The following is a 27172-nucleotide window of genomic DNA, read 5'->3' on the forward strand; positions in this document are numbered from 1 at the left end:
ATATGAATATATGAATAAAGTGCTTGAAATTGATTGCCAATGCTCCAGTTCTCTCATGATCAGTCTCGTAACAGGCAAACAGCGAGGAGTGAGTTCATTAGTAATATTGATCATTTGACCTTCAGTGGAAGCCTGAGAGTAGAGGACAAGTATTGATGTTCATTCCATCGAATTAAAATAGGATGCAGTCCAACAATATTGAAACATAAATGTTAATTGAAAATTTGCCTAAGCCATAAGATGGATACGCTTTTCAAACTGTAGTAGACAAATCTTTTGTTTTACAGAGTACTATACCTTCATCTGATTTATGGAAAATAGTGCAGTGTGCTATAACAGTGCTCCCCAACCTTTTTATCGCCGCGGACCGGTAAACGTTTGATAATTTTTCCGTGGCCCGCTTGTTTTGATTTAATAAGACAAAAAAAAACAGTCACATATATTAAAAAAACACGCAGACACATACATAGTCAGAAAATCACAAACACAGTCACATAAAGACATAGACTCAAAATTGTGTGTATGTGTGTGTGAGCGGTGCAGTGTGTATGTGAGGGTGGCAGTGTGTATGGGGGGCAGTGTTTGTGGGGCAGTGTGTGTATGGGGGGCAGTGTTTGTGGGGCAGTGTGTGTAGTGTGTGTATGGGGCAGTGTTTGTGGGGCAGTGTGTGTAGTGTGTGTATGGGGCAGTGTTTGTGGGGCAGTGTGTGTAGTTTGTGTATGGGGCAATGTGTGTAGTGTGTGTATGGGGCAATGTGTGTAGTGTGTGTATGGGGCAGTGTGTGTGTAGTGTGTGTATGGGGCAGTGTGTGTGTAGTGTGTGTATGGGGCAGTGTTTGTGGGGCAGTGTGTGTAGTGTGTGTATGGGGCAGTGTGTGTAGTGTGTGTATGGGGCAGTGTTTGCGGGGCAGTGTGTGTAGTGTGTGTATGGGGCAGTGTTTGCGGGGCAGTGTGTGTAGTGTGTGTATGGGGCAGTGTTTGTGGGGCAGTGTGTGTAGTGTGTGTATGGGGCAGTGTTTGTGGGGCAGTGTGTGTAGTGTGTGTATGGGGCAATGTGTGTAGTGTGTGTATGGGGCAGTGTGTGTAGTGTGTGTATGGGGCAGTGTGTGTAGTGTGTGTATGGGGCAGTGTTTGTGGGGCAGTGTGTGTATGGGGCAGTGTGTGTAGTGTGTGTATGGGGCAGTGTTTGTGGGGCAGTGTGTGTATGGGGCAATGTGTGTAGTGTGTGTATGGGGCAGTGTTTGTGGGGCAGTGTGTGTAGTGTGTGTATGGGGCAGTGTTTGTGGGGCAGTGTGTGTAGTGTGTGTATGGGGCAGTGTGTGTAGTGTGTGTATGGGGCAGTGTGTGTAGTGTGTGTATGGGGCAGTGTGTGTAGTGTGTGTATGGGGCAATGTTTGTGGGGCAGTGTGTGTAGTGTGTGTATGGGGCAATGTTTGTGGGGCAGTGTGTGTAGTGTGTGTATGGGGCAGTGTGTGTAGTGTGTGTATGGGGCAGTGTTTGTGGGGCAGTGTGTGTATGGGGGGTAAGGAGGGTAGGGAGGCTTTTTTTAAATTTATTTAATTGAAATTAATATATTCATGTCCCCCCTCCCTCCTCTCCCCCCTCTTACCTTTACTGTGAGGAGGGGGGACATTTCTTAGTCCCTGGTGGTCCGGTGGGGATTCCCTGGTGGTCCCAGTGGTGGTGAGGTGAACTCTAGCCCAGCTACAGGGCTAGAGTTCACTCTCGCGAGATTTGGAGCATTGCCGTGGTTACCGCGGCAACGCTCCAAATCTCGCGAGAGGAGGACCCGGAGGAGCTACAGGTAAGAGCTCCTGGGTCCTCTCTCATTCCCTCCGCTGCCGGCTGTCAGCAAGGTGCCTGCGGACCGGGGAGGGAGATCAGAGATCAGAGATCTCCCTCCCCGGTCCGCAGGCACATTGCAGGGCTGGCACTTGGGCAATGCCAGCCCTGCATTAGCCGGCAGGCTCGCACACCCCTGGGCGGCCCGGTACCGTTTGATCCACGGACCGGTACCGGTCCGCGGCCCGGGGGTTGGGGGAACACTGTGCTAGAACACTAAAATTGCCAAAACATACCTTGCAATTATTGTTAAACATATGTTAAAGCATCTCATGACTTGATTTCCATGGAAAGTTCAGCAATTGTTTCTAAAAACTTTGTTACAGCAATACAACATTTGGCACACATCCACAGCTCGGTTCCTTACCAGGTATTTTTACAGAAAGTTATTGCCGATGGTAATATGGGAGTTAAAAGTCAGTGGTCCGAAGCCATTTTCATTTTGAAATCCATTTAATGTATTTCTGTACATTCAATATCTTTGCATGTGCTGTATGTAAATGTATTGTTCAAATAAACCCAAAATAAAAACTGCTTGCCAAAAAAACTTCTTATCTGCCATCTTAAAGATGAAACAAAGACATTATTTGGTCTGGTGGCGAAATTGTATTGCATAACCAGTGACGAAATAACTTTATAAAAACATATCTTTGGAAAAACACATGAACAGATATTGCAAGCACTGAAGTCAATAGCAGACTCTTACGCTTAGCCAATTACATTGATGCTTGCTGCTATATTTAGTTTTTTGTTCTACAGCCCCATCGATTAGATTCCCACAGGTTTTGCAATCCCTTAAGCCACTAAATTAAAAGAAACTTCCTACAATATCCACTCCATTAAAATAATAATTTAAAATTAAAACAAATTATTTAATTTTAAAATTAAAAACCCCTTAAAATAAATTGTTAAATCCTAGGGGCCTGGATTACCCAGCAAAGTCAAACTCAGCCTTTGTGTTCTTCTAACCGTGAACATAGATTACAAAATTAAAAGTAAATTATCAGCGAAGTTAAGTCCTTCCATAAACTTATCCACACACTGGGTGGAGGGAAGGATTCAATTGCTGAAAGTCATACTAGACTTCACTGTGATTGTCTAAGTTTGCTTCCAACCAGTTACGGTGTGCTAGCACTGCCTACATCACGGGGCCCAAGCTAGATCCATGACTTGTTTGCTTGTTCGTTTGAATTTTTTTTTTTTTTTTTTTATTCTTTATTTTTCGTTATGCAGGTGGTAACATCCGTTTGACCATGCCACAACAGCATGTATAAGCGGTTAAGAAATACAGTATTGGTACACAGATGGCATGGGAATAGCTGCACATTTTTTTTTTTTTTTTGGTTATTTAACCAGTTTAGGCATACGATTTTATCTATAACGCTCAATGGCTTATAATTGCATGGAAACACATTATGCAGTTTTGTGACAGGAGTGAACAACACATTTTGTCTCATGAGTAAAAAGGATAATGCTTTGTATGCCATGAGCTGGATGAGTATGAGTAGTAGTGAAATATTGTGTATACAGGCACACTTTGATAACCAAAACAAACAAACAAGATTATAATAGATTGTCAACAGCGTTATTAACAGGGTTATTAACCACCGAGGCTAGGGGCTTATGAGGCACCACGATGAGCTGAATGTGCATCTCTGCAACTGAAATAGATTACACAGGGGGTATGTGTACAAAGTCCCGCACTGGCCTTGGCAGCAGGTACTTGGAGGCTGGTCCTCCCGACTTCAACCCATGCCACTGGGGTGCTGCAAATGGCTGTTAAGCGTGCTGTCTGGTGTTTCTTGATAGGGCCCGGTGTCTTATTGCAGTTTGGAAGCTTGATGTGGGCCGCAGCGTCGGAACTTGGCTCTCTTCTGTGCTAATTAGTATAGCGATGTTGTAGCAAATAGCAGTGAGTGAGTTGATCGTTGGCAGTCCTGGCCTTATGTATGCTGCCGCACACAGTGTACTGCAGAGTCCGTCTGGTCTATGGTGCTACAAAGAGGGGCACAGCGTGTGCAACGAGCTTGGGGTTTGGATCAGCCATCTCAAGCGATTGGTAAGGCGGGAGGACTGCACGTGAAGCTCATCATAGGCCATGTTGCCGCCATTTTGATGCCCAGGCGTATGGTGCACAACGCCAGGTAGGCTTGTTGTTGAGCCCTTGCAAGGTGGTGATTCTCAGCGGTGGGGACCGGGATAACCCCCCCGGTCTATGGGGGGGGAAGCGGGGCCCGCAAGGCGCATCTCAAGGCCGTTGCGTGGCAGCCAGGTGCATAAACAGGATGGCGGCCGTCCATCCCGCTCCTTACCCCCTTAGGCCGCAGTCCCCAAAGCCTCATATTGCCCACCGGGGGCTCCGAAACTCCCGATCTTAGGGACCGCGATGGCTCCAGCATCTGCCCGGATACATTAGACATCTCCTGGTCGCCCAGAATACGGTGATGCTTGGGTTTTGTGCCACAAGGGACCAAATTTTGTCAGGAGCCTCTCTAGCCCGCGACCGGTCAGCATGGCGGTCGGGCCCCGCCCCCCTTGTTCGTTTGAATTTAAGCATACTGAAACATAATCACCCTATAACATAATATATGTAGGTCTTATACGTAGGTGTATACAACAGCTGTGAAACATAACTCAGGAAGAGGAGCGAAGCCAGTGAACCAGTGAGCCAGTGAGTTGCATTAACAACAAAACGGCTGTCCACGAGTGATTCACTGGCTTTGCTCCTCTTCCTAAATTGTGTTTTAAAGCTGTTGTATACAGCAGACACATACTCCCAGGAATCCATGTATAAAGTGGAATTGAGGCAAAAATGTGGTTCTTTGTTGAGCTCATTTGCATACGCTTACCCAGAATCCCTTGCTTTAGTGAGAGCACTGTTAAAGTGAGATTTATGTGGTAAAAGCAAGTCTTATGACTTGACTGGTGTGTGTATTTGTGTTTAGCAATGTATTAACAATATATATATATATATATATATATCATATGGTTTTCTTATGTTTTTTTCCACTTTTTTGGTGCTTTAAAATACTTAAACTCACTTAAGTATAACATAGACCATGGAAATTTACAAACAAAAGAGCCATCTCATATGTAGAACTAACCAATATACTATTTTTAATTTGTATTTTACTCTGTGGTTTTTATTTTCAGTTTTTCTCATTAGGTATTCATATTGTTGTATTGTTCTCATTGTTTTACAATATATATGCACATATTGTTTTCTACCAATACAGTGTTTTGGTTTTTTTTTTGGTATGTTTTTGTCCATGTTATTTATATAATATGCATTGTGATTTTAATATTAAAAAAATCATGCTACGGCTTAGTTTTTCCTTTTGTGTGATTGTGATTCTTCTGTCTTTGCTTATATAGCCACAATTCAGCTTTTGATATATTTTTTAGGTCTAGATAGCCAAGAGAACACACACTTAGGCGACTGGCCACATTTGCCTCTACAGTACTTATGGAAAGTGTAGATTCTTGCCCATAGACATGCAACATTGGCACTTTCAACACCTGTCTATAAAAATGTCATTACTTGCAATTTACGATTTTAGTCTTGAGTGAGAAGAGATTGAAGCTTTCTTTCCAGGGAAATAATTACCCTTTCTGTCAGCACTTGGAAAGAAGCCCTTCGGCTTGTTGTTTATCCAGTCTGCCTACAATGTTTCATCCTTTCTTTAATACTATTAATTCCTTTAATTACGTTAGCCCAAAGGCAATCAAAACTTTATAAAAAGAAGAGATGTAATATTTGAAAACTGGCATTCTGTGAAAATACAATGAGCATTGAGCATAATAAGAAACTTTAATTTATCGGGCTTGTCTGGGCATCTCCGATTAAAGTTTTAATTATCACACACTATTATCATAAGGTACCATGCCATCTAAATTATATTGCCTAATGTAGGGATGCTTCGTCCAAAGTCAGCTGGTATCCATTGCAAACGTCTGAAAGTTGCACATACTACCAGTATGATGATCGATGGGGGTGAATAATACCTTGCAGCGTATCTTTCAAAACAAATTGAATCTGTTAAATACCAGAGAACAATCGCTTATGCATTGTAGCACTATCCTGCCTGTAAAGGGTTAGCAGCTACACATCAAGCTTTTTCCTTTTCGTTTTCCCTGGTGGTTGCCACCCCTGGAGATTGCCACCTTCATCCAAGAATATATAATTTGCACAAACCCTGACTGGTACCTTGTTTTCACTCATACAGGCTCTCTGCCTTCAAACTGTTTATTAAAGGTAACAAATGCAGACAATGTAAGGTATAATAGAGAAATCAAGAGAGAGTCAAGTTTATATAGGGAGAACTAGATTGGCATTCAAATCAATAGATTTATTGCAAATGTTAATACTTCTGGAACGTGGGAGCTATTCACAGTTCTTATTACGGTATATCAAGACTTACTTTGGTTAAATGTTTACATCGCACGTCAGAAGCATTTACTAAATCTTCCCCATTCCAAAATGTTAGCTTATTGGACTTTGTACTTCAAACAAAACAAAAAAAAAATACTACATTGCTGTAAAGTCTGAGTTTACTGTTATTGCTTTTATCGCCTGCTTAAAATCACGTATTCCGTATTGCAGTATTGTATAGTACATGGCTCTTTTATTGAGGCATTGCCACATAACCTAAAACTAATTAAACACACAGTATACATGCATTGCTTCCCTATAGTATTCATGTTCCTTTGAAGTGGAGAGTTCTCTTGTTGGAATTTATGCCATTGATTAAAAACTGAAAATCACCAGTAACACGTCTTAATTTTTTTTTTTCTTCTTTCATTGCAGGATTGCTGAAGTCGAAGACAGAGAGGAAACCTCAAGATTTGGAGAAGACTCGTATAACAACAACTGGAAGCCTCCTGTTAATTCCCCTAAAAAAACAGAAGCACATAATGCATCCCAGGAAACCAGGGTTAGGTCTGGGACACTGCCAAGTGATTATAGATTTGTAAATGAAAATGTAAACCAAGGAAACCAAGATTCCTGCTATTCAGTTGTTTCTATTTTGGAAACACGCTCTGAAACAAGAAACGTTTCTCATGCAGATGGTGAAAACCAATGGGAAGACCAGGTATCTGTGAACAAACAGCGTAGGTCTGCTCCCCAAAGACCACCTCCACCCAAACTAGACAAGTATTGGCGCCAGAACGGATCTACGTCCTCTCTAACTACATCTTCAGAATCACTGATCACTGCCCAAGGTAGAGGTGTCCAGTCTCATTCACCTAATCCCTTGGATTCTGCTAAACCTGAACCATCTCAGGTTCAACAACTAGTTGTTACGGATAAATATCTGAGCATTCCTTTGCATGAACAACATTATTCCGGGCCATCACAGAATGAAAACCTACACTTAGAGAAGAAGCTCTTTGATTCTCAACCTGTAGAACCCACAAAGTTTTCTTATCTGCAGAAACCTGTAATGGAACGATCTAGGTCACCTTCTCCTCAGTTTGCTCCTCAAAAACTTACAGACAAACCTCCACTTCTAGTTCAAGATGAGAACATGTCCAGGTATGTGTTTTACTAGATGTTACTTCTATTGTTTAATATTTTGAACATTTCATATGTTAATGGTATGTTTAATTTCTATTATGAAATAGAGAATGTTTAACTTTAAATTAATACAATATATAATTCAAATGTCACGGCCACCAAAATGTTCTTTAAAACGTCTGTCACTTTTAAGAGTCTTCACATAGTTTGCCAAGACTACCAAAGGTAACACCCTTGATTTGTGTGTGGCAGCCAAAGGGATTAGCTTAAAGAGTTTAGGTTGCAATGGCTGCATGGCCCCTCCCTTTACCCAATGGCAATTGACAACCTTGCCTCCTGACTACCACAACCCCCCTTTCACTGCATCGTAGGGGAATGAGATGATGCTAGGTGTATTGGGCTGCAGGGAGAACTTTTTCTTTGTGGAGGTTTATGGCTAAATCATCTTTTGTCAACCTGAAATTTGCCCTTAAGACAAATTAGTCCCTACTTATTTTTTTTTTTACACTGGCATTTCAATGAAATTCCAACAGATTTAACATGAGTTTTTCATAAAGGTTTTTTTCTTTACCCTCTGATTAGCATACCCCTCTTTCCTCCCCTCCACCCCCCACACATCTGTGCCCCAAGAAGTGGGACACCAGTGGAGGGGATCAAGGGGGCAGGACAGTGTCTTTGCCCATAGGGGCGGTTTTACCAAATTTCTGAAAGGTGAGCCTGGTGTGAATGCACACCAGGCTGCTTGCCAATCAAGCAGAACAAGCCCACCGAGGCAGGCCATACAGGAAGCGCTGTTTCGGTGCTCTCTACAGTCCTAATAGTCCTGAATGTAGCACAAATGCACATATTACACTTTAAGAGTAAAAGTTATTTGAACTCTCTGATAAGACCACAAAAAGAAAAGCTAGAAATCTGATAAGTGAAATGTGTAATGGATTCTACAAAAAGTTTGACTAATGAAAGCACAAAGAGATCTGCGCCAGAGAAACTATACATCTTTCCTGTCCGAATGATTTGCTGTCCTCTACAGCAACTGAAGGTTTAGCATATCTTTTGACTTGCGTACAATTTGCTTTGCTTTTGACCTGTTCATTTGAGCAAAATACTACATTCCATATTGAATTTCTGCAGAGAAACAAAAAGAGCAGCTTCCTGGTTTGCTTTAGTTCTGCCATTTAATTTAAACAAACCACCGAAACATAGCATATAATCATAAAATTGCCATGCTGCCTTTGGTAATGACATATTACCAGTGGTCATAACCTTTACTGGGCACCCAAAAAAAGGAAATCCTTGAGTCGTTTTGCTCTGTTGGAATGTTCGTGAAAATGTTGATACAGTGAATTGATTTATGACTTGAACACAAACTTGCAAGATTTTGACCACAATAACCGTGATGCATAAAAAGACCCCTCCTTGGTTGAGCTGGAAATATATCTTAATTTTGTATGGTTATCTTTGGCATGTTGCAACTCTCCATTTAGTAAGGAGACCCCCTACATATGCCTATCATTAAACATTTGATTGAATGTCAAGATTGTAAAAAAAAATTAAATAATTTTATTTCTATTTTCCAAGCTAAATTTCTTAAATTCACTAATTACCTAACCGTCTTGTCAAAAACATTTGTTCTTTATGTAATTATGATTTGATTTATATGTAGAAGGGAACATGTGACTCTGCATTCAGAAGAGAAGACACAAAGTGGATATTTTATTAAAGTAGTCTAAAGCACTAAAAGTGGGGTTACCATTATGGAAAGCAGTGAAATCAGCAGGCACGTTAAGAACCCATTAAATCTCTTCTATAGCAGGGGTTCCCAAGCCACAGTCCTCATGACCCAGAAACATTCCAGATTTTGTCTGTATCCCCATGGAATAAAAAGGGAAATGCATGAATCCTGGATTGTTGCTGGACCATGAGGACTGGTTTGGGAACCACTGCCTATAGTATTTGTAAGTTGCAAATGAGTGGATCGATTTAGGACGGCAACCCCCTCCCCTCCCCCACATACTGTTTGCAATTAAACAGTTGACATTAGTCCCCCACCTTTCTGGAGAGAGGTGAGTTTCTTTTTGTACACACCCTGAAAGCTGTCTTCTCCTGGATCCTGGAAACAGGCTGTGTGTGGCACAGACTGCATTCCCTTTGTGCCAAGCTGCTTTCTGCATTTAAATATGGTAGGGGTCTCTAAGGAACCCTAACATGACATTACCTGTATGTACACCGTTACACCTAGAAGCTGATTGTAGCTCCTGTAAAAGCAAGTTGTGAGAGGCTGTGATGTGAACTGATTGCAATATTTTCAACTAATTGAATGTATGCATCGTCCACATGTTAATAATGCAAATATGATATCTGCAAAGAATGTAAAGACTTCTGTAATTGAGCTGGTGAAGTTATGCAAGTTTTTCTTGTATTTACAGAGGTTGAGATTTACCATCAGTGTTGCTCATTTAAATATAAAGCAAATATTTAGTACATGGAAATATTGTGCAACTGTGCTTGTTTGTCATTTATCGACTGCACTTCTCTTGCAGGATTGAACGAGTGATAGACAACACTACTGTGAAAATGGTCCCAATCAAGATTGTTCATTCAGAAAGCCATGCGGAGAAAGAAAGCAGGAACAATTTGCTAAGTGCCATTGAGCCACCTGCCTTACCCTCTGGACTTGCCAAGGACCAACTCAAAACTCTTAGCACCTCAGAACAATCTTATTCCCGCTTCTGTGCTTACACAAGACATGACCCAGACCCAGAGGACCTGTCTGGAGCGACTGACAACATAGTTACTCAAGAATCCGTAGAAAACAAGGTTCCTTCCCCTACACCCAACAACGTAAAGAGCAAAGTTGTCTATGCGGACTTAAAATCAGAGGAGCTGATGAGAGAAATTGTTGGTAAAGATAAGTCTTTAGCAGACATTTTAGATCCTAACACCAAAATGAAGACCACAATGGACCTTATGGAAGGCATATTCCAGAAAGATGAAAATCTCTTAGAAGAAGCCCAACAACGTAGAAAACTTAATCCGAAGATCCCATCTCCAAGGCCTTCTGATGAGAAGTAAGCACTGGAATGTTAAGATTTCTTATCTATTCATTTTGTGTAATTTGTTTTTCCTGAAGCCAATATAATCGATATCTTCTTTTTTTTATGTATTTGTTTTATTTAATTGATCTTCAAGAGTGTAACTAACTCATCCATTCACAAGATATCAAGTTTAGCACAGTTGGCTCAGTAAATAATAATTAGACTGCTTAGCCAAAATGCTTCTAAACTTTATAGTTGAACTTATCACGATTCCTTAGTATTCATTAGCATTTTCTATATCTGCTATGGCCACTTCTGAATTTGCAAGAGGGGGGGAGCACAACAATTTTTTTTATATACGTTTTGTAAAGAAATTAAAAAAAACAAACAAACCGCATCCTAAAGGGACTATTGATTTAATTTTGTCTTTCTACTGCAGGAATACTTGAAAACATATATGTATATAAATGACAAAGCACAACATGAACACATTATAACCTGTTAAACAGGAAGTACTGTAAACACTTGCTCTTAATTTCAAAGTGAAATAATACACTATTCTTTGAATGTCAAAGGCACACTTCTTAATCCTGCCTTCAGTATTACCATACCAGTTTGGAAGGTTGCCCGCGTGCCACCTTGCACTTCTGTTAATCCATTTAGATTTGACCATACAAACCGGCATTCTTGTTTTCATGAATCCTTAAGCTTGCCATGGAATTCTTAAAAATGTTTTAAAAAAAAAAAAAAATCATTTTGCAAAGACCATTTGAATACATTACTCAAAGCAAAGGGGATTTTTTTTTTCCTAAGACTGACATCACTACCTGGGACTACTTATCAACTACCAAGCAAAGACATGTTGACTGTTTTTGTTAAGTCTAAACTGTTAACATGCCAAGTTCAATACAGATATTTTATTTAAGAGATTCATATGATATCCAGTGTCATGTTGCTTTCTTCTCAAAAGTTTTAAATCCCCCTTGGCCGCTTAGAAAGCATTTGGTTACTCGGTAAGCACATTGTAACCTAAACTCCAAAGTTTAAGAATTTGTGTTGAAAATCCAGTAGATTTCTAACATTCCTGTGGATTTAGTTTTAATCAGATAGATGTTTTATTCGCGTAAGTTGTCTCACAATATGGAATACATTGTACTTTACATGGCACATTGCCCAGGACTGCTTCCAGGAGTGTGACTCCCATTGCTAGTTGGACTGGGGAACTGTGTCAAAGAGCACTCCAGTTTAGGGAAAAAAAAAAAATGCAGCAAATTATTTAATGGAATTGCACTGGTAAATATTGCTTTATCCACTCCGAAAGAGATTTACACAATAGCCTTGAGTTAATGGCTAGACCAGGTGCACACCGCAAATTTTGATTCCTACTCTATCACAGGCACAGGCAACCTTTGGCACTCCAGATGTTTTGGATTACACCTCCCATGATGCTTTGCCAGCATTATGGGGGGGGGATGTAGTCCACAACATCTGGAGTGCCAAAGGTTGCCTATCCCTGCTCTATCATTACAAATGCTCTACATAGTGCCCCCTTCTTGACAGAGGCATAAAGATGCCAACCATTTCTTTAACCCTGCATAAGTAATTCTGCCCTTCCAAAGGTATAAAACAAATAATAAATTCCTTTCTTTTCTGCACATATTGTATGTCTATATTATGTCTCTGAATGGACAAAATCGGCAAATAATTGTAAATTTTTACTTTGCTTTTTATGTTTGAATTATGTTTACTCTATTTTTAGTATAGCGGAACCAGTATCTACATTGATGAAGTACATATTTAACGAGGACTTTTTTTTTATTGTATGGCAGGAAAGATGAGCAGAACGTGACGGCGGCTATTTCCTTGACGACCAGTTCTGCATATTATAGCACTTCTGCTCCAAAGGCCGAACTCCTCATCAAAATGAAGGATATGCAGGAGCAGCAACACACGGAGGAGAGTTCTGAAGATGAATTGGACCACAACCTGTTCGAAAAAAAGGTAACCGATCACCTAAATAGAAGTAAAATTAAAAGCTCTCTTAAAAAAAATAAAAAAAATAAACAAACCACTCTGCTGTATCCTGTTGAACTGAGGCAATACGACTCTTTTATCACAGAATAGTGCATTTCTTTTGTAAAAAACCTAGGCCTAGAATTTTACAATATATACTTAATTTTGTATAACAATCAGATGAATACAATGTTCTCTTTAAGTGTATACCTAGTATAGAAAATCTCAATGTCATGCATTCCTATTACAGAAATACTACATACTTTTCAATACTATGGCAGTATCGACTTGTCTTCTGAAGCCTTCTCAGATAAGCAGATATGTTCTGCATTGTACCTGCGTACCGTGGCGATTTAACAATGATTCCATACTGCAATTTTTAAAGAGCTTTTTTCCCCTCTCTCTTTCCTTACCACAAATACAGGGAGTGCAGAATTATTGGGCAAATGAGTATTTTGACCACATCATCCTCTTTATGCATGTTGTCTTACTCCAAGCTGTATAGGCTCGAAAGCCTACTACCAATTAAGCATATTAGGTGATGTGCATCTCTGTAATGCGAAGGGGTGTGGTCTAATGACATCAACACCCTATATCAGGTGTGCATAATTATTAGGCAACTTCCTTTCCTTTGGCAAAATGGGTCAAAAGAAGGACTTGACAGGCTCAGAAAAGTCAAAAATAGTGAGATATCTTGCAGAGGGATGCAGCACTCTTAAAATTGCAAAGCTTCTGAAGCGTGATCATCGAACAATCAAGCGTTTCATTCAAAATAGTCAACAGGGTCGCAAGAAGCGTGTGGAGAAACCAAGGCGCAAAATTACTGCCATGAACTGAGAAAAGTCAAGCGTGCAGCTGCCAAGATGCCACTTGCCACCAGTTTGGCCATATTTCAGAGCTGCAACATCACTGGAGTGCCCAAAAGCACAAGGTGTGCAATACTCAGAGACATGGCCAAGGTAAGAAAGGCTGAAAGACGACCACCACTGAACAAGACACACAAGCTGAAACGTCAAGACTGGGCCAAGAAATATCTCAAGACTGATTTTTCTAAGGTTTTATGGACTGATGAAATGAGAGTGAGTCTTGATGGGCCAGATGGATGGGCCGTGGCTGGATTGGTAAAGGGCAGAGAGCTCCAGTCCGACTCAGACGCCAGCAAGGTGGAGGTGGAGTACTGGTTTGGGCTGGTATCATCAAAGATGAGCTTGTGGGGCCTTTTCGGGTTGAGGATGGAGTCAAGCTCAACTCCCAGTCCTACTGCCAGTTTCTGGAAGACACCTTCTTCAAGCAGTGGTACAGGAAGAAGTCTGCATCCTTCAAGAAAAACATGATTTTCATGCAGGACAATGCTCCATCACACGCGTCCAAGTACTCCACAGCGTGGCTGGCAAGAAAGGGTATAAAATAAGAAAATCTAATGACATGGCCTCCTTGTTCACCTGATCGGAACCCCATTGAGAACCTGTGGTCCATCATCAAATGTGAGATTTACAAGGAGGGAAAACAGTACACCTCTCTGAACAGTGTCTGGGAGGCTGTGGTTGCTGCTGCACGCAATGTTGATGGTGAACAGATCAAAACACTGACAGAATCCATGGATGGCAGGCTTTTGAGTGTCCTTGCAAAGAAAGGTGGCTATATTGGTCACTGATTTGTTTTTGTTTTGTTTTTGAATGTCAGAAATGTATATTTGTGAATGTTGAGATGTTATATTGGTTTCACTGGTAAAAATAAATAATTTAAATGGGTATATATTTGTTTTTTGTTAAGTTGCCTAATAATTATGCACAGTAATAGTCACCTGCACACACAGATATCCCCCTAAAATAGCTAAAACTAAAAACAAACTAAAAACTACTTCCAAAAATATTCAGCTTTGATATTAATGAGTTTTTTGGGTTCATTGAGAACATGGTTGTTGTTCAATAATAAAATTAATCCTCAAAAATACAACTTGCCTAATAATTCTGCACTCCCTGTACATGACCGCAGAGCAGGAATCTTAAATCTTGGCTATATGGCTTGGAATTGTGATCTGCAGTGGCCAGTTAAACTTCTTTTTCTGTACAGCTCTTTGTATCCCTGTGTATATATGTGTATATATGTATCCCCCCATGTTTCCTATATATATATATATATATATATACATATACACTGCTCAAAAAAATAAAGGGAACACTTAAACAACACAAGTTAACTCCAAGTCAATCACACTTCTGTGAAATCAAACTGTCCACTTAGGAAGCAACACTGAGTGACAATCAATTTCACATGCTGTTGTGCAAATGGGATAGACAACAGGTGGAAATAAAAGGCAATTAGCAAGACACCCCCAATAAAGGAGTGGTTCTGCAGGAGGTGACCACAGACCACTTCTCAGTTCCTATGCTTCCTGGCTGATGTTTTGGTCACTTTTGAATGCTGGCGGTGCTTTCACTCTAGTGGTAGCATGAGACGGAGTCTACAACCCACACAAGTGGCTCAGGTAGTGCAGATCATCCAGGATGGCACATCAATGCGAGCTGTGGCAAGAAGGTTTGCTGTGTCTGTCAGCGTAGTGTCCAGAGCATGGAGGCGCTACCAGGAGACAGGCCAGTACATCAGGAGACGTGGAGGAGGCCGTAGGAGGGCAACAACCCAGCAGCAGGACCGCTACCTCCGCCTTTGTGCAAGGAGGAAAAGGAGGAGTACTGCCAGAGCCCTGCAAAATGACCTCCAGCAGACCACAAATGTGCATGTGTCTGCTCAAACAGTCAGAAACAGACGCCATGAGGGTGGTATGAGGGCGTGACGTCCACAGGTGGGGGTTGTGCTTACAGCCCAACACTGTGCAGGATGTTTGGCATTTGCCAGAGAACACCAAGATTGGCAAATTCGCCACTGGTGCCCTGTGCTCTTCACAAATGAAAGCAGGTTCACACTGAGCACATGTGACAGACGTGACAGAGTCACAGAGATGCCGTGGAGAACGCTCTGCTGCCTGCAACATCCTGCAGCATGACCGGTTTGGTAGTGGGTCAGTAATGGTGTGGGGTGGCATTTCTTTGGGGGGCCGCACAGCTCTCCATGTGCTCGCCAGAGGTAGCCTGACTGCCATTAGGTACCGAGATGAGATCCTCAGACCCCTTGTGAGACCATATGCTGGTGCGGTTGGCCCTGGGTTCCTCCTAATGCAAGACAATGCTAGACCTTATGTGGCTGGAGTGTGTCAGCAGTTCCTGCAAGACAAAGGTATTGATGCTATGGACTGGCCCGCCCGTTCCCCAGACCTGAATCCAATTGAGCACATCTGGGACATCATGTCTCGCTCCATCTACCAACGTCACGCTGCACCACAGACTGTCCAGGAGTTGGCAGATGCTTTAGTCCAGGTCTGGGAGGAGATCCCTCACTAGACCATCCGCCATGCACAGGCGTTGTAGGGAGGTCATACAGGCACGTGGAGGCCACACACACTACTGAGCCTCATTTTGACTTATTTTAAGGACATTACATCAAAGTTGGATCAGCCTGTAGTGTGTTTTTCCACTTTAATTTTGAGTGTGACTCCAAATCCAGACCTCAATGGGTTGAAAAATTTGATTTCCATTTTTAAATTTTTGTGTAATTTTGTTGTCAGCACATTCAACTATGTAAAGAACAACGTATTTCAGAAGAATATTTAAAGGAACACTATAGTCAACTAAATTACTTTAGTTAAATAAAGTAGTTTTAGTGTATAGATCATTCCCCTGCAGTCTCACTGCTCAATTCACTGCCATTTAGGAGTTAAATTACTTTGTTTCTGTTTATGCAGCCCTAGCCACACCTCCCCTGGCTATAATAGACAGAGCCTGCATGAAAAGAAAACTGGTTTCACTTTCAAACAGATGTAATTTACCTTAAATAATTGTATCTCAATCTCTAAATTGAACTTTAATCATATACAGGAGGCTCTTGAAGGGTCTAGAAAGCTATTAACATAGCAGGGGATAAGACAATCTTAATTAAACAGAACTTGCAATAAAGGAAGCCTAAATAGGGCTCTCTTTACAGGAAGTGTTTATGGAAGGCTGTGCAAGTCACATGCAGGGAGGTGTGACTAGGGTGCATAAACAAAGGGATTTAACTCCTAAATGGCAGTGAGGATTGAGCAGTGAGGCTGCAGGGGCATGTTCTATACACCAAAACTGCTTCATTAAGCTAAAGTTGTTCAGGTAACTATAGTGTCCCTTTAATTCATTCAGATCTAGGATGTGTTATTTTTGTGTTCCCTTTATTTTTTTAAGCAGTGTGTATGTATGTGTGTGTGCTTTTTTTGTAGATAAATATAAATTTATTCCATAACGGTATTTACATAAAAAATGACCAACGTGGGGGCGGGGCCGGACCGCCGAGCTGGACGGTCGCACTCGACACCAGCTCCTGCAAACTAGGCCCAGATTGGCACCAAACCTGCAATTTTGGGCAGAAAACCGTCCAGCACCGGTGGCCCTCAGCGGGCAGAGAGCCCTGGATCTAGGGAGAGGCTGGCCGAACGGGCTTCAGTCCCCAGGAGGAGAGTTCCTCATCGGCACCTCATGGCCTACTCAGGCGGTAGGAGGGGTAGACGGCCGCTGCCCCTCTAACTGCCGATCAGCGCTCAGCCATGAGTCGGACCTGCTGGGAACTGGCCCCAAACCCCCCCCTTGGACCGGGGAGGTGATCCCGGTCCGCACCCTCAGGATCCGAGCACCTTGACGCACAGTAACTGGGCCGCAAAGACTCGCAACCCAAGCACTGCAATCAAAATGGCGGAGGCCATGTGCGATGGCACAAAGCCTGCATACACCATCGAACCCAAACAAGATACTCACCTCCGCTGTGGCTGGAATCTAGGAGGCCTTTTTCCTCCTCTGGGCACAGTACAGGACGACGCACTGATTCACCGGCTGCCCGCAACCGCTACTACACAGCGGGGCCTGCCGACACGTGGTGAAGCAGCAGTCAAGCACTCACACAAATCCCTGCTGCCGAGAAGCGTATCACATGCTGCAAACACCCTGCAGAGTACCAGCCTAGTGAACAGCACCCAGCGACTGGAGGCAGACCGGGCACCCTGGTACGCCAAACCCGTGGCTGTCAGAGATCTACACACCACAGGCTCCGAACGGCACCGGCTACACGTGGCACCTCCTGAGCAGTGACTTTCCTTCAGCAGAGGACTCTAAATTGCGAGCAGTACGCATTCACCCCCAAAAAGGCATCGGATGAGTCACCTCAAGAAGGGGACTTAATGTTAGGCAAAGAACCCAATATTCCCTACCAGATGAACTCCCACGACTGCATTTGCCTCCAGACTGGTCAGATACTGGCAGTACATTGGGGTATTCTTGTACTCATCTGTTTCAACTATTATTTCTATCATAGTCTCTCTTTCCTTGTTTTAATTGTTATTAAGGGACTCATACCTGTGTAGTACGAATCGCCTGGGGGGGGCCTCTCATAAGTCCGCACAGTCTCTACTTACAATTCAGTGCTAACATATGTATCACCCATAATCTAACTAAAGGTTAAAGCATGTCATAACTACCCTAGTTTACCTATCTTATAATAGAATGACATTCATTTACCAATCTTGTAATCGCATAGTCAGCCAGTATAGCCTGATTATTACAATCTGTTGTTTTATCGTTCTACTTAAAGTAACCAAAAAAAAAAAAATGTGCATGTTTTCTCACTGCCTTACTGTTTACAAGCTATGTATTTTATCCCCTGTCACAAGCTGTTGGGGCGTGACAAGTCGCATGTAATTATCTGCACTTCAAAAATAAAGAATTTTAAAAAAAAAAAAATGACCAACGTTTCGTCCCATTCGCATAATGCACTAAAAATTGGACACAAATGTTCCAGGCTGCCTAAGGTTACTGGGAGTAGCACTCATGGATGCAACTGTATCTTGTAGCAGTCTTCATTATTTCTGTTCTGTACTGATGTGTCTTCCTCTCCCAGGAGCTCACACAACAATTTTAGTTGCCAATTGTCCTGTTTTTGGCTCTTGTCCATGCAAAAACAATTCTTTGTGTTCTGACAAATTCAGTTTACCCATCAGACATGACAAGGTGGGTTTAACAGGGTTATAGTGGGGCAAAAGGCAGATGCAGGGTATACACCAAAAGCATTCTTGCTAGGGTGATTATTGTTGTATTCCAGTAATAACCTCATACACAAGGACTGGCGAATACGGAGTGTCGATGAGAACCATCACAAGTGGGAGAGAGTGGTGATGGATAATAAATAGTACAAGTCTTACATGGCATTCACTGTCCCTGCCCCCCCTCGCCTTCTAATTCTCCTGTTCTTCCTCATTTTCTCCCGTTCTGCCCCCTTAATCAATCTTTCCAACATGTCTCCTTTTTAAGGCATTTTCGAAAGTACATGAGGAACAAGGAAAAGGTCTCTAATGTCTCTAAAATAATAGCATATAGTAAAAAATTATAGTTAGTGCACAAAAGAAACAATAAATGAAAAAAACAATAAATGACTGAAAATATTGGCTGAAAATTAAATGTGAAAGTGTCAGCGACACTGTAATAAATCTCCCCACAAAGTGTCCCTGGAATTATTTTTTCAAATGCTCTAAATATGCCAACATACCGGTTACAACGTGAGAAATGAAGCCTGGGAATGTAACTCCCATGACTACTCTCCTATATATACATACATGTGTACATACTGAAACGTTTTTGAACTTTTCAAAATACGGTAGGTTTATTATTATTTCTGTCCTAGTTCTTTTTTTTCCAAATCCGTACTTAAGCAGACTTGCGTCTTCACATCCTTTTTTGAATACTGGTATTCAACCACAATAATTTATGAAATTATAGGATCACATTTTCTAGGTTGTGCCAACAGTCAGCTGTAAAAGCTGTGTGAAAGATGAACCCTCTGCTGCTAATATGAACCATGACATCACCATGCCGGCTGGCCATGGCCAGTGTGCGTGAAATGTGCTGTCTCCTCTTGGAGTCTGTTATGTGCACGTATGCTTCATTCGTAAATTAAAGGGCACCTGTAATGTCCCAAACAACATATGCTTATTAGATTGAGCATACAATTTTATTTTTAAATTGTGCTAGCAGTTTTTCTTACAAATGTATAGATTAGGAGAAAAACCTATTTAAATAAAAGATGTGTTTTTTTCCAGCTGTCGTAGCTTGTCTAGTTCAGCCCAGATTTACCAATTCACTTTTCACTGCAATTTCGTGTCTAGTAAATAAACCACTTTGAATGACTGACAGTAGTGAGTAGTGCAATTTTTTACAAAATGAGTGCCCAACTAGGGGTATTTAAGCCTTGATACATTTCTGATGAAGCTTCTTTCAGAACACACACTTTCAGATATGCTACTTTCTGTTTCAGCTTGTAAACAATCACATGTACCGTATACTTGAGAAATATATTACTTGTCGTCAAACCCCATAAACACACACGGATATTTGAGAAGTTTATGAATGCACTTTTAGCAGAAGAACTTGTGCTATAACCAAACCCCAAAGCAGATTTCAAATTTTTAACTTGTGTGTTGTAGATAGGGGACTAGTTTAATGTGTGTACGTTTCTTTTATCATTTAGCAATTCATGACCGAAAATACCCATATTTGTATACCTCATGTTACATAATTCATTTTTATTATCATCCACTAGTTCTGCTGCTGCATATGGTACATTTAATTCGGTTCCTTGACCACTAATGGGTCAGGTCCAGTTTGTTCACTTCCATTCATTAACAATAGTTTCTTTTAACTCTCCATACTGAACAAAAGAGTTTCAAAGTAATAAATATACTAAGCAAGTATAGAAATATACCTACTTGTATAACACTGCTAGTATTATATGCATATACTCATGTACTTAAAGTGAACCTGTTAAGGAATAAACAAAGTTACCTGAAATTGCTCCTATATTGTATTGAATGCTAAATATAAAGATATTGTCACTGTTACTCTGTTCACCCACCTCCTGGCCCTCCTCCGCTCTACCTGCTCTCCTTCTGAAGTCTTATTTGATTTTTCCCTGCTTGTGATGCATCTCCAAGCAGGGCAAATCTTGTCAGTGACATCAGCACACCAGTCTCATTGCCGGCGCCGGAAGGGAGTGATGTGATGTAATTTCATTCCTGTACTCCCTAGCCAGTTCTAGAATAGTTTCGATAGCAACCACAGTGTATTTACTGTGGTTGCTATGGATGAAGAGTAGAGGGATTTCCTGTAGGAGGTCTTTTCTGCTCTCCCTGGTCAGTCAATGCCTCGACATTAAATAGGTTTTTCTCCTAATCTCTCTATTTTTCTAGAAAAATCCGCTAGCACAATGTGTGGTTAAAGTACCCAGATTTTACTAATTTCATGATGTAAAGTCATGATTTTATTAAAGACACGGAGGCGAGTATTATACTGCACTCTTTCTTTAATTCCCTCAGCAGCAAAGCAAGAGAACATTAACATAGTTGAAAAAAAAAACACTGGAAAATGAAAAAACAAATAACATCCTGTACATATATCATATTCATAACAACACATCATCCAATGAAATACAGGCACAATCCTATGTAAGGCAGGACCTATCTCTCCACTTACTCTTTCTGTTGATCCCAAAGCTCAATAAATTCAAACTTGGTGGAACAATATAATCCAAATAGCAGGATAAACTCCAATGAACCAAACATCGCAGTTTTGAACTTTCAGTGAAGTTGTCCATGAAGCAAGTTAGGCTAAAAGAAAAGAAACAATATGGTAATAACTGGGAGTACCAAGTATGCGCAATCATCATCACCCACAATTATATCAACCAATAGGTAAGTATATGAAATCGGTAATCAATTAGGTCAGTAAGGATTCTATAATCACATCTGGAGCCGTGCCGAACATGGCGTGTCTGTTCCACGCCTCCATGTGGAAGAGCCACCATTTGAGTTCCTCTTTGGCTTCCATATCCAAGGTCACAGTGTCTTCATAGGAGGCACCTGTTCGGAGGTAGGCTGCTTGAAGGCGTTGTAGTGCCCTGTAGTGGAGTGGTCCAGGAAAATTTGCTTGGATAGAAGCTGCTAGAAGGCCGACCATACGAGCCAGTTGTTTGAGAGAGATCTGCAGGGTGCGCAGCAAGTGAGAGATTTCCTTTTTGATAGACTTTACTTGGGACATGGGTAGTTGAAGAGTCTGTGTTGTTAAATCTATCCGCCACCCCAGAAATTCTATGTGCTGTGTGGGCGAGAGAATGGATTTCTCCTCATCGATTAGCAACCCCAGATTTTGGAGGATAGTCATGATCCAGATCAGATGCTGAGGAGAGTGTGAATGGGAGGCATGTGAATCTCCATTTCTTTCCTTCCCAAATGAATTGCAGGAAGTTGAGGTTGCTTACAGATATCGGCACCGTGATATATGCATCCTTTAGGTCCAATTTGGCCAACCAATCTGACGTCTGGATCCCCTCCATTTTGAAATGGTGGTACCTGACATACGTGTTTGAGAGGTTACAAGTTGATGACAGGGCGCACGCCACTGCCTTTCTTTGGAACTAGGAACAGATTGCTGATAAATCCTGGTGTAGGAAACAGGATTTCTTGGATGGCATTTTTGTGTGCCAGCTCCCGAATTTCCTGGGAGACCAGGTTGGCATCCTGTGGGGAAAAACAATCCCTTTGGGAGGGAACAATTGGAGAGGCAGAGAAAAAAACTCTATACACTATAGCATATCCCCGTACAGCTTGGAGGACCCACGTATCCGGAGTTATCAGAGCCCATACATGGGAAAAACATGTGAGTCGTCGCCCCACAGACCATAGGGAAGCATGGAGATTGAGCAAGCTTACCATAAGGGCGTCATCCGGTAGGCGTTCCCCCGTGGACATTGGTCTGCTCTGATGCAGGAAGAATGGTTGGTTGTACTTGTACTCCGGCATGGATGATCTACCTGGATAGGAACCTCGGCTCGTACGGGGCAAACCTCTCTGGGGACGGTCGGACAGATGGCTCCTGACTCTTCCTGCCCCAGCGAAAAACTTGGGGTGGAAGACCCTGTGCATGTTTGTGCCTTATCCAGCGCCATAAAGGTCTGCATGTATGCCCCCATATCTTTTACGAAGGAATCCCTGAAGAGGAATCCTTGGGATTGTGCCCCCGGTTCATTTAATTAATCAATTTAGGCTAAATTTTTTAAAGGCTGGATTTTTGGCATTCCGTAGCAATCGCGGTGTTTGCGTTGCCTATTAGGTATACCTATCTCTGAATCCATCCCCTGACTGTTAACAAATCCAGTTGCAGGTTGTTGAACAACGCATCTTTAACTGCCTCAAATATCTTAGTGGCCGGTCCCAGAATGTCCAGGATTTTATCCTGGCAATTTCGTAGTGAATAAACCCAGCCTCTTTTTGGGTTTCCACGCTGTTTTTCCAGGAACTGGACAATTTTGGACCAGCGTTTGACACACCTTATTGGGAACAGTCGGGCCTGGGCATTAAGCCTGTAGCTTATTGCACGTTGCTTTTTCTAGAAGCTTGCGGACCAGCAATGCCAGATATTGCGCCACATGTTCGGCCGGGGACCATTCGTCTGGATCGAACAGGGGTTCACCCTGTGTGTCCAGAACCTTGCCATCTACAACTGGAGAGGGGCGTGGTGTAGTCGCCAAGGTACCTTCAGTAGAAGGGGCGTGTGAGGGAGCTGGGATATCATTCCCTGCATCCTTCGAATCAATGTGCGATCCCCCATCTAGGTCCAGATAGGACTTGCTTAACTCCTCCTCAGAATCGCTGAGCTCTGACTCATCAGTGTAGGCCTCTTCCATATCCTAGCCAATTTTGCCCAGCTAGTGGCCCAGCTTTTGCGTGGTTGTGCTAGTTGCGTGCCATCAGAGACAGTTGTAATACTGCCCATCACAACGTGTTTGGAGGAGTCTTTGGATTTTGACAGGGGCTTCCGGCCTGGTATGTTCGAAGCACTGTCCACAGCGGGTGGATCTGTCACAGGGAATTTTATTCAAACTTGACAAATAAGCGCCTGCACAGGCAACTCAAAGGGTATAAAGTTGGATAAACACTGATGCTGCAAGGTATAATTTAATAGAAAACTCTGATGTGCAAGGGCAGAATAGTGAGCAGAGACACTACTAACAGAGACAGGGCCCAGGGTTAAGTAACACAAAGACCCTCAGGGGAAAATGAGTGAAACTGTAGGAAAAATTAGCAAATTAATCTCACATTTATTCAGAGGAGCCGTCCGGGTGTCAAAACAAGCTAAGGGAAATGGCACCCGGGTTGCACCCCAGAGGAGAGGAAAAGGGCGGTTTCCACGCAGAGAAAATGGCCACCACAACCCACAGGGACCCCAACAAGATGGTCGCGGTAGAGTGTACGGCTCTGGGAAAATGGCCGCCTCCAGTGGGCGGGGAAACCAAAAAGATGGCCACCATGAGCTGACTCCAGCTCCAACAAGAAGGCCCCCGAGTCGGCCGCGAACGGAGCGGCTGGAGTTCCTGGCTAAAGGAGGGTGAGGCTAGCCAGACTATATCAGGGGATGAGCGAGGTGGGCGCCCGGTGAGGGGGGGTGCCCCTGTGGGAGGGAGGGGAACACCCACAAAGCTAAATCCACAGTACAATACATTGTCTGAAGTATGTATTCAATATAAGCAAACAATGAATAGAAGCAAATAGCATCAAAGGGGTCCAGTAAGGGCTTGGAGGACCCCTTCCACAAAAGGGTGGGTTATCCCGAGCCACCACAGTAGTAAAATGTATACTTAGCTGAGTGAGCAGCAAAAGAAATAGGAGGTGGAGAGATGGGTCCTGCCTTGTATAGGATTGTGCCTGTATTTCATTGGATGATGTGTTGTTATGCAGATGATGTATGTACAGGATGTTTTTTTTTTTTTTTTTCCCATTTTCCATAGTTTTTTTTTTTTTTTTTTTTTCAACTATGTTAATGTTCTCTTGCTTTGCTGCTGAGGGAATTAAAGAAAGCGTGCAGGATAATATGAGCCTCTGTGTATTTAATAAAGTCATATGCTCAGTGTACTGAGCATAAGTTATTTTTGGGGCATGGCGGCTGCTCTTTAAAATTGTGAGTTTGTTATAAATATTTTCAAATGTTGACATACATGGGAAAATACACAAATAGTAAATAAAATAAATACTTCTAAACATTTTTGCTTCCAACTGCGACTGTCTTGCACTCTTACAGCATTTTTCACTAAAACAAGAATTGTCCGGGAATTCAAAGTCATTTCCAAGCCAATGTAGCCAAACTGGAAACATAGACTTAATTTTTCAGTGATTTGGCAAGAAAGTCTGTAAGTTTTATAGATGATAGTTTCCCAGTGAAAGCATTGTGCTAGTGAACATTGGCAGCTGAGATATATCAAGGCAAAACTGTTGCTTTTCCAGATGCAATGTCCTAAAAGTTGGGACATATTCTATTTTTTTTTTTTTTTTCAGTGATTCATTGATTGCTTCTTATTTAGCATCTCGCCCCACAATAGGACCTGTTTAGTGGCGGTTGTATGCCTCCCAACAGTCCCACTTTTGGCGGGACAGTCCATGTATTGGGGTCCTGTTCCTGTGCAGCATAGCGCAAGTGCTGTGTAGGGGGCACTAGGACCATTCTGATAGCGCTTCAGTAGCAGCTTTTTAGGGCAGTGTTCTCCACATCTCGGCCCTACAAGTAGAAGTGTCCTTCAAGTAAAATGAAACCATGTTTACGTTTTTGTCTTGAAGCATTATTTTGTTATATGCCATCGTCCTATTCTTCAACTTTTTTTTTTTTTTTTTTTAATACTATAAATTGTGGCAATCCCCAAAAGTCTAAAATAACATGTGTTTTCAAGTACACTGGTGCATAATTTGGACACTTCAAGGGACACTATAGTCACCTGAACAACTTTAGCTTAATGAAGCAGTTTTGGTGTATAAAACATGCCCCTGCAGCCTCACTGCTCAATCCTCTGCCATTTAGGAGTTAAATCCCTTTGTTTATGAACCCTAGTCACACCTTCCTGCATGTGACTTGCACAGCCTTCCATAAACACTTCCTGTAAAGAGAGCCCTATTTAGGCTTTATTTATTGCAAGTTCTGTTTAATTAAGATTTTCTTATCCCCTGCTATGTCAATAGCTTTCTAGACCCTTCAAGAGCCTCCTGTATGTGATTAAAGTTCAATTTAGAGATTGAGATACAATTATTTAAGGTAAATTACATCTGTTTGAAAGTGAAACCAGTTTTTTTTTTCACGCAGGCTCTGTCAATCATAGCCAGGGGAGGTGAGGCTAGGGCTGCATAAACAGAAACAAAGTGATTTAACACCTAAATGACAGTGAATTGAGCAGTGAAATTGCAGGGGAATGATCTATACACTAAAACTGCTTGATTTAGCTAAAGTAATTTAGGTGACTATAGTGTTCCTTTCACCTACCATTGGTTATAGACCAGGGGTAGGCAACCTTCCTCCCTCCAGATGTTATGGACTTCATCTCCCATGATTCTTTGCCAGCATTATGGCTGTGAGAGCATCATGGGAGCTGTAGTCCTCAACATCTGGAGTGCCAAAGGCTGCCAACCCCATTTCTAGACAGTTTGTCTAGAAATTGCAATGTTTTGCTGTTTGCCATTATTTTTTTTTTCTTTTCTCTTTAAATTTAGAATACTGACTTGTAAAGTGCTACAAGTATGTCTGCCATAAAAGGTTGTAATTGGTAATAATTTAAACTCTTTAAAACTACCATATGCGTCGAACACATAAAAATGTACATACTTGCTCTAAGTACTACATCTGACACCTGCGTTTAAAGGAATGTTTTCAAAATAGCATTGCTCTCTGCACCAGTTTTTATTAGTTTCAGTTGTTGGTACACATAAAATATTTTTTCTAAGCGAGATTAGGTTACTCTAGTATAAACGACTTATTAAATAGTAACACCTGTTTAATGATTTACACTTGAATGTTATGATGACGGCAAAGTCTTGGATTCATGCCTGAAACGATAGAATGTTTTGAAGGTAGAGAACAGCCATTTGCCCATTCCACATCAAACCGTACCTTTTTTGGGTTTGCATCCTGATGAGGACAGCAGTATATAATTATGATAAATTAAAAGTGATGCTTTTAAAATTTTCACTGAGAAAAAAAAGGAATTGTTGTACATGATCTACAAATCAGTATCTTTACAAAGTTTTTTTGCCTTATACTGCTGTATTTGTGCCTTCAATGCTTGGTATCCTCCATTGAACATAAACCATAAAAGTATTTAAAACTAAAATTCTCATTGAGGCTGCAAATCTACCACAAGGAGCAGAGCAGAGAGCTCATCAGAGAAAGAGGTTCTCCTACAATGGCCCAGGTTGAGGTCTGTAGGGTCTGGTCTTATTGCAATAGCCCTTGTTTAGTTTATTGGTCGTGTAGTTAAGCCCCCAGTCACAGTTCAATTTATCAGATCTGATGAGTGGAACCGTTGAACAAGCTGATTGCACTGCAGATGGACAGTTGGCAATTCCTTTTGCTGAATGTATGGTAGCCAGTGACTTCATTTGCAAACACTGACTTACCACTGACTTGCGTTTGCTCACTGTGTTCCAGAAGAGGAGATGGGGACTGCATGTGGCCAAACAGGGACCTATACAAATATTTAGGTAACCATATGATGACGTTTAAAATCCGACTGTGATATCAGAGGAAAAAGAGACAAAAGAAGCCATGTGCTTGAATTTTTTTTTCTGGACGGGGAGAAGGCGTTTGGCCGTGTGTTGTTGCCATACC

The 27172-nt window shown here is 41.8% G+C and overlaps 1 protein-coding gene across 2 annotated transcripts in view; it reads left to right on the forward strand.

The window, feature by feature from the left end:
- The window catches only part of SHROOM2 (shroom family member 2), a 207180-nt gene that overhangs the window by 176355 nt on the left and 3653 nt on the right, over nucleotides 1-27172 (forward strand). For both annotated transcript variants that reach the window (XM_063450082.1, XM_063450081.1), the window contains 3 exons: nucleotides 6649-7377; nucleotides 9900-10427; nucleotides 12224-12395. In XM_063450082.1, the coding sequence (XP_063306152.1) occupies nucleotides 6649-7377; nucleotides 9900-10427; nucleotides 12224-12395 (1429 nt within the window). The remainder of the gene's footprint in view (nucleotides 1-6648; nucleotides 7378-9899; nucleotides 10428-12223; nucleotides 12396-27172) is intronic.

This window comes from Pelobates fuscus, chromosome 1 (genome assembly GCF_036172605.1).
Source record: "Pelobates fuscus isolate aPelFus1 chromosome 1, aPelFus1.pri, whole genome shotgun sequence".
NCBI classification, from domain to species: domain Eukaryota; kingdom Metazoa; phylum Chordata; class Amphibia; order Anura; family Pelobatidae; genus Pelobates; species Pelobates fuscus.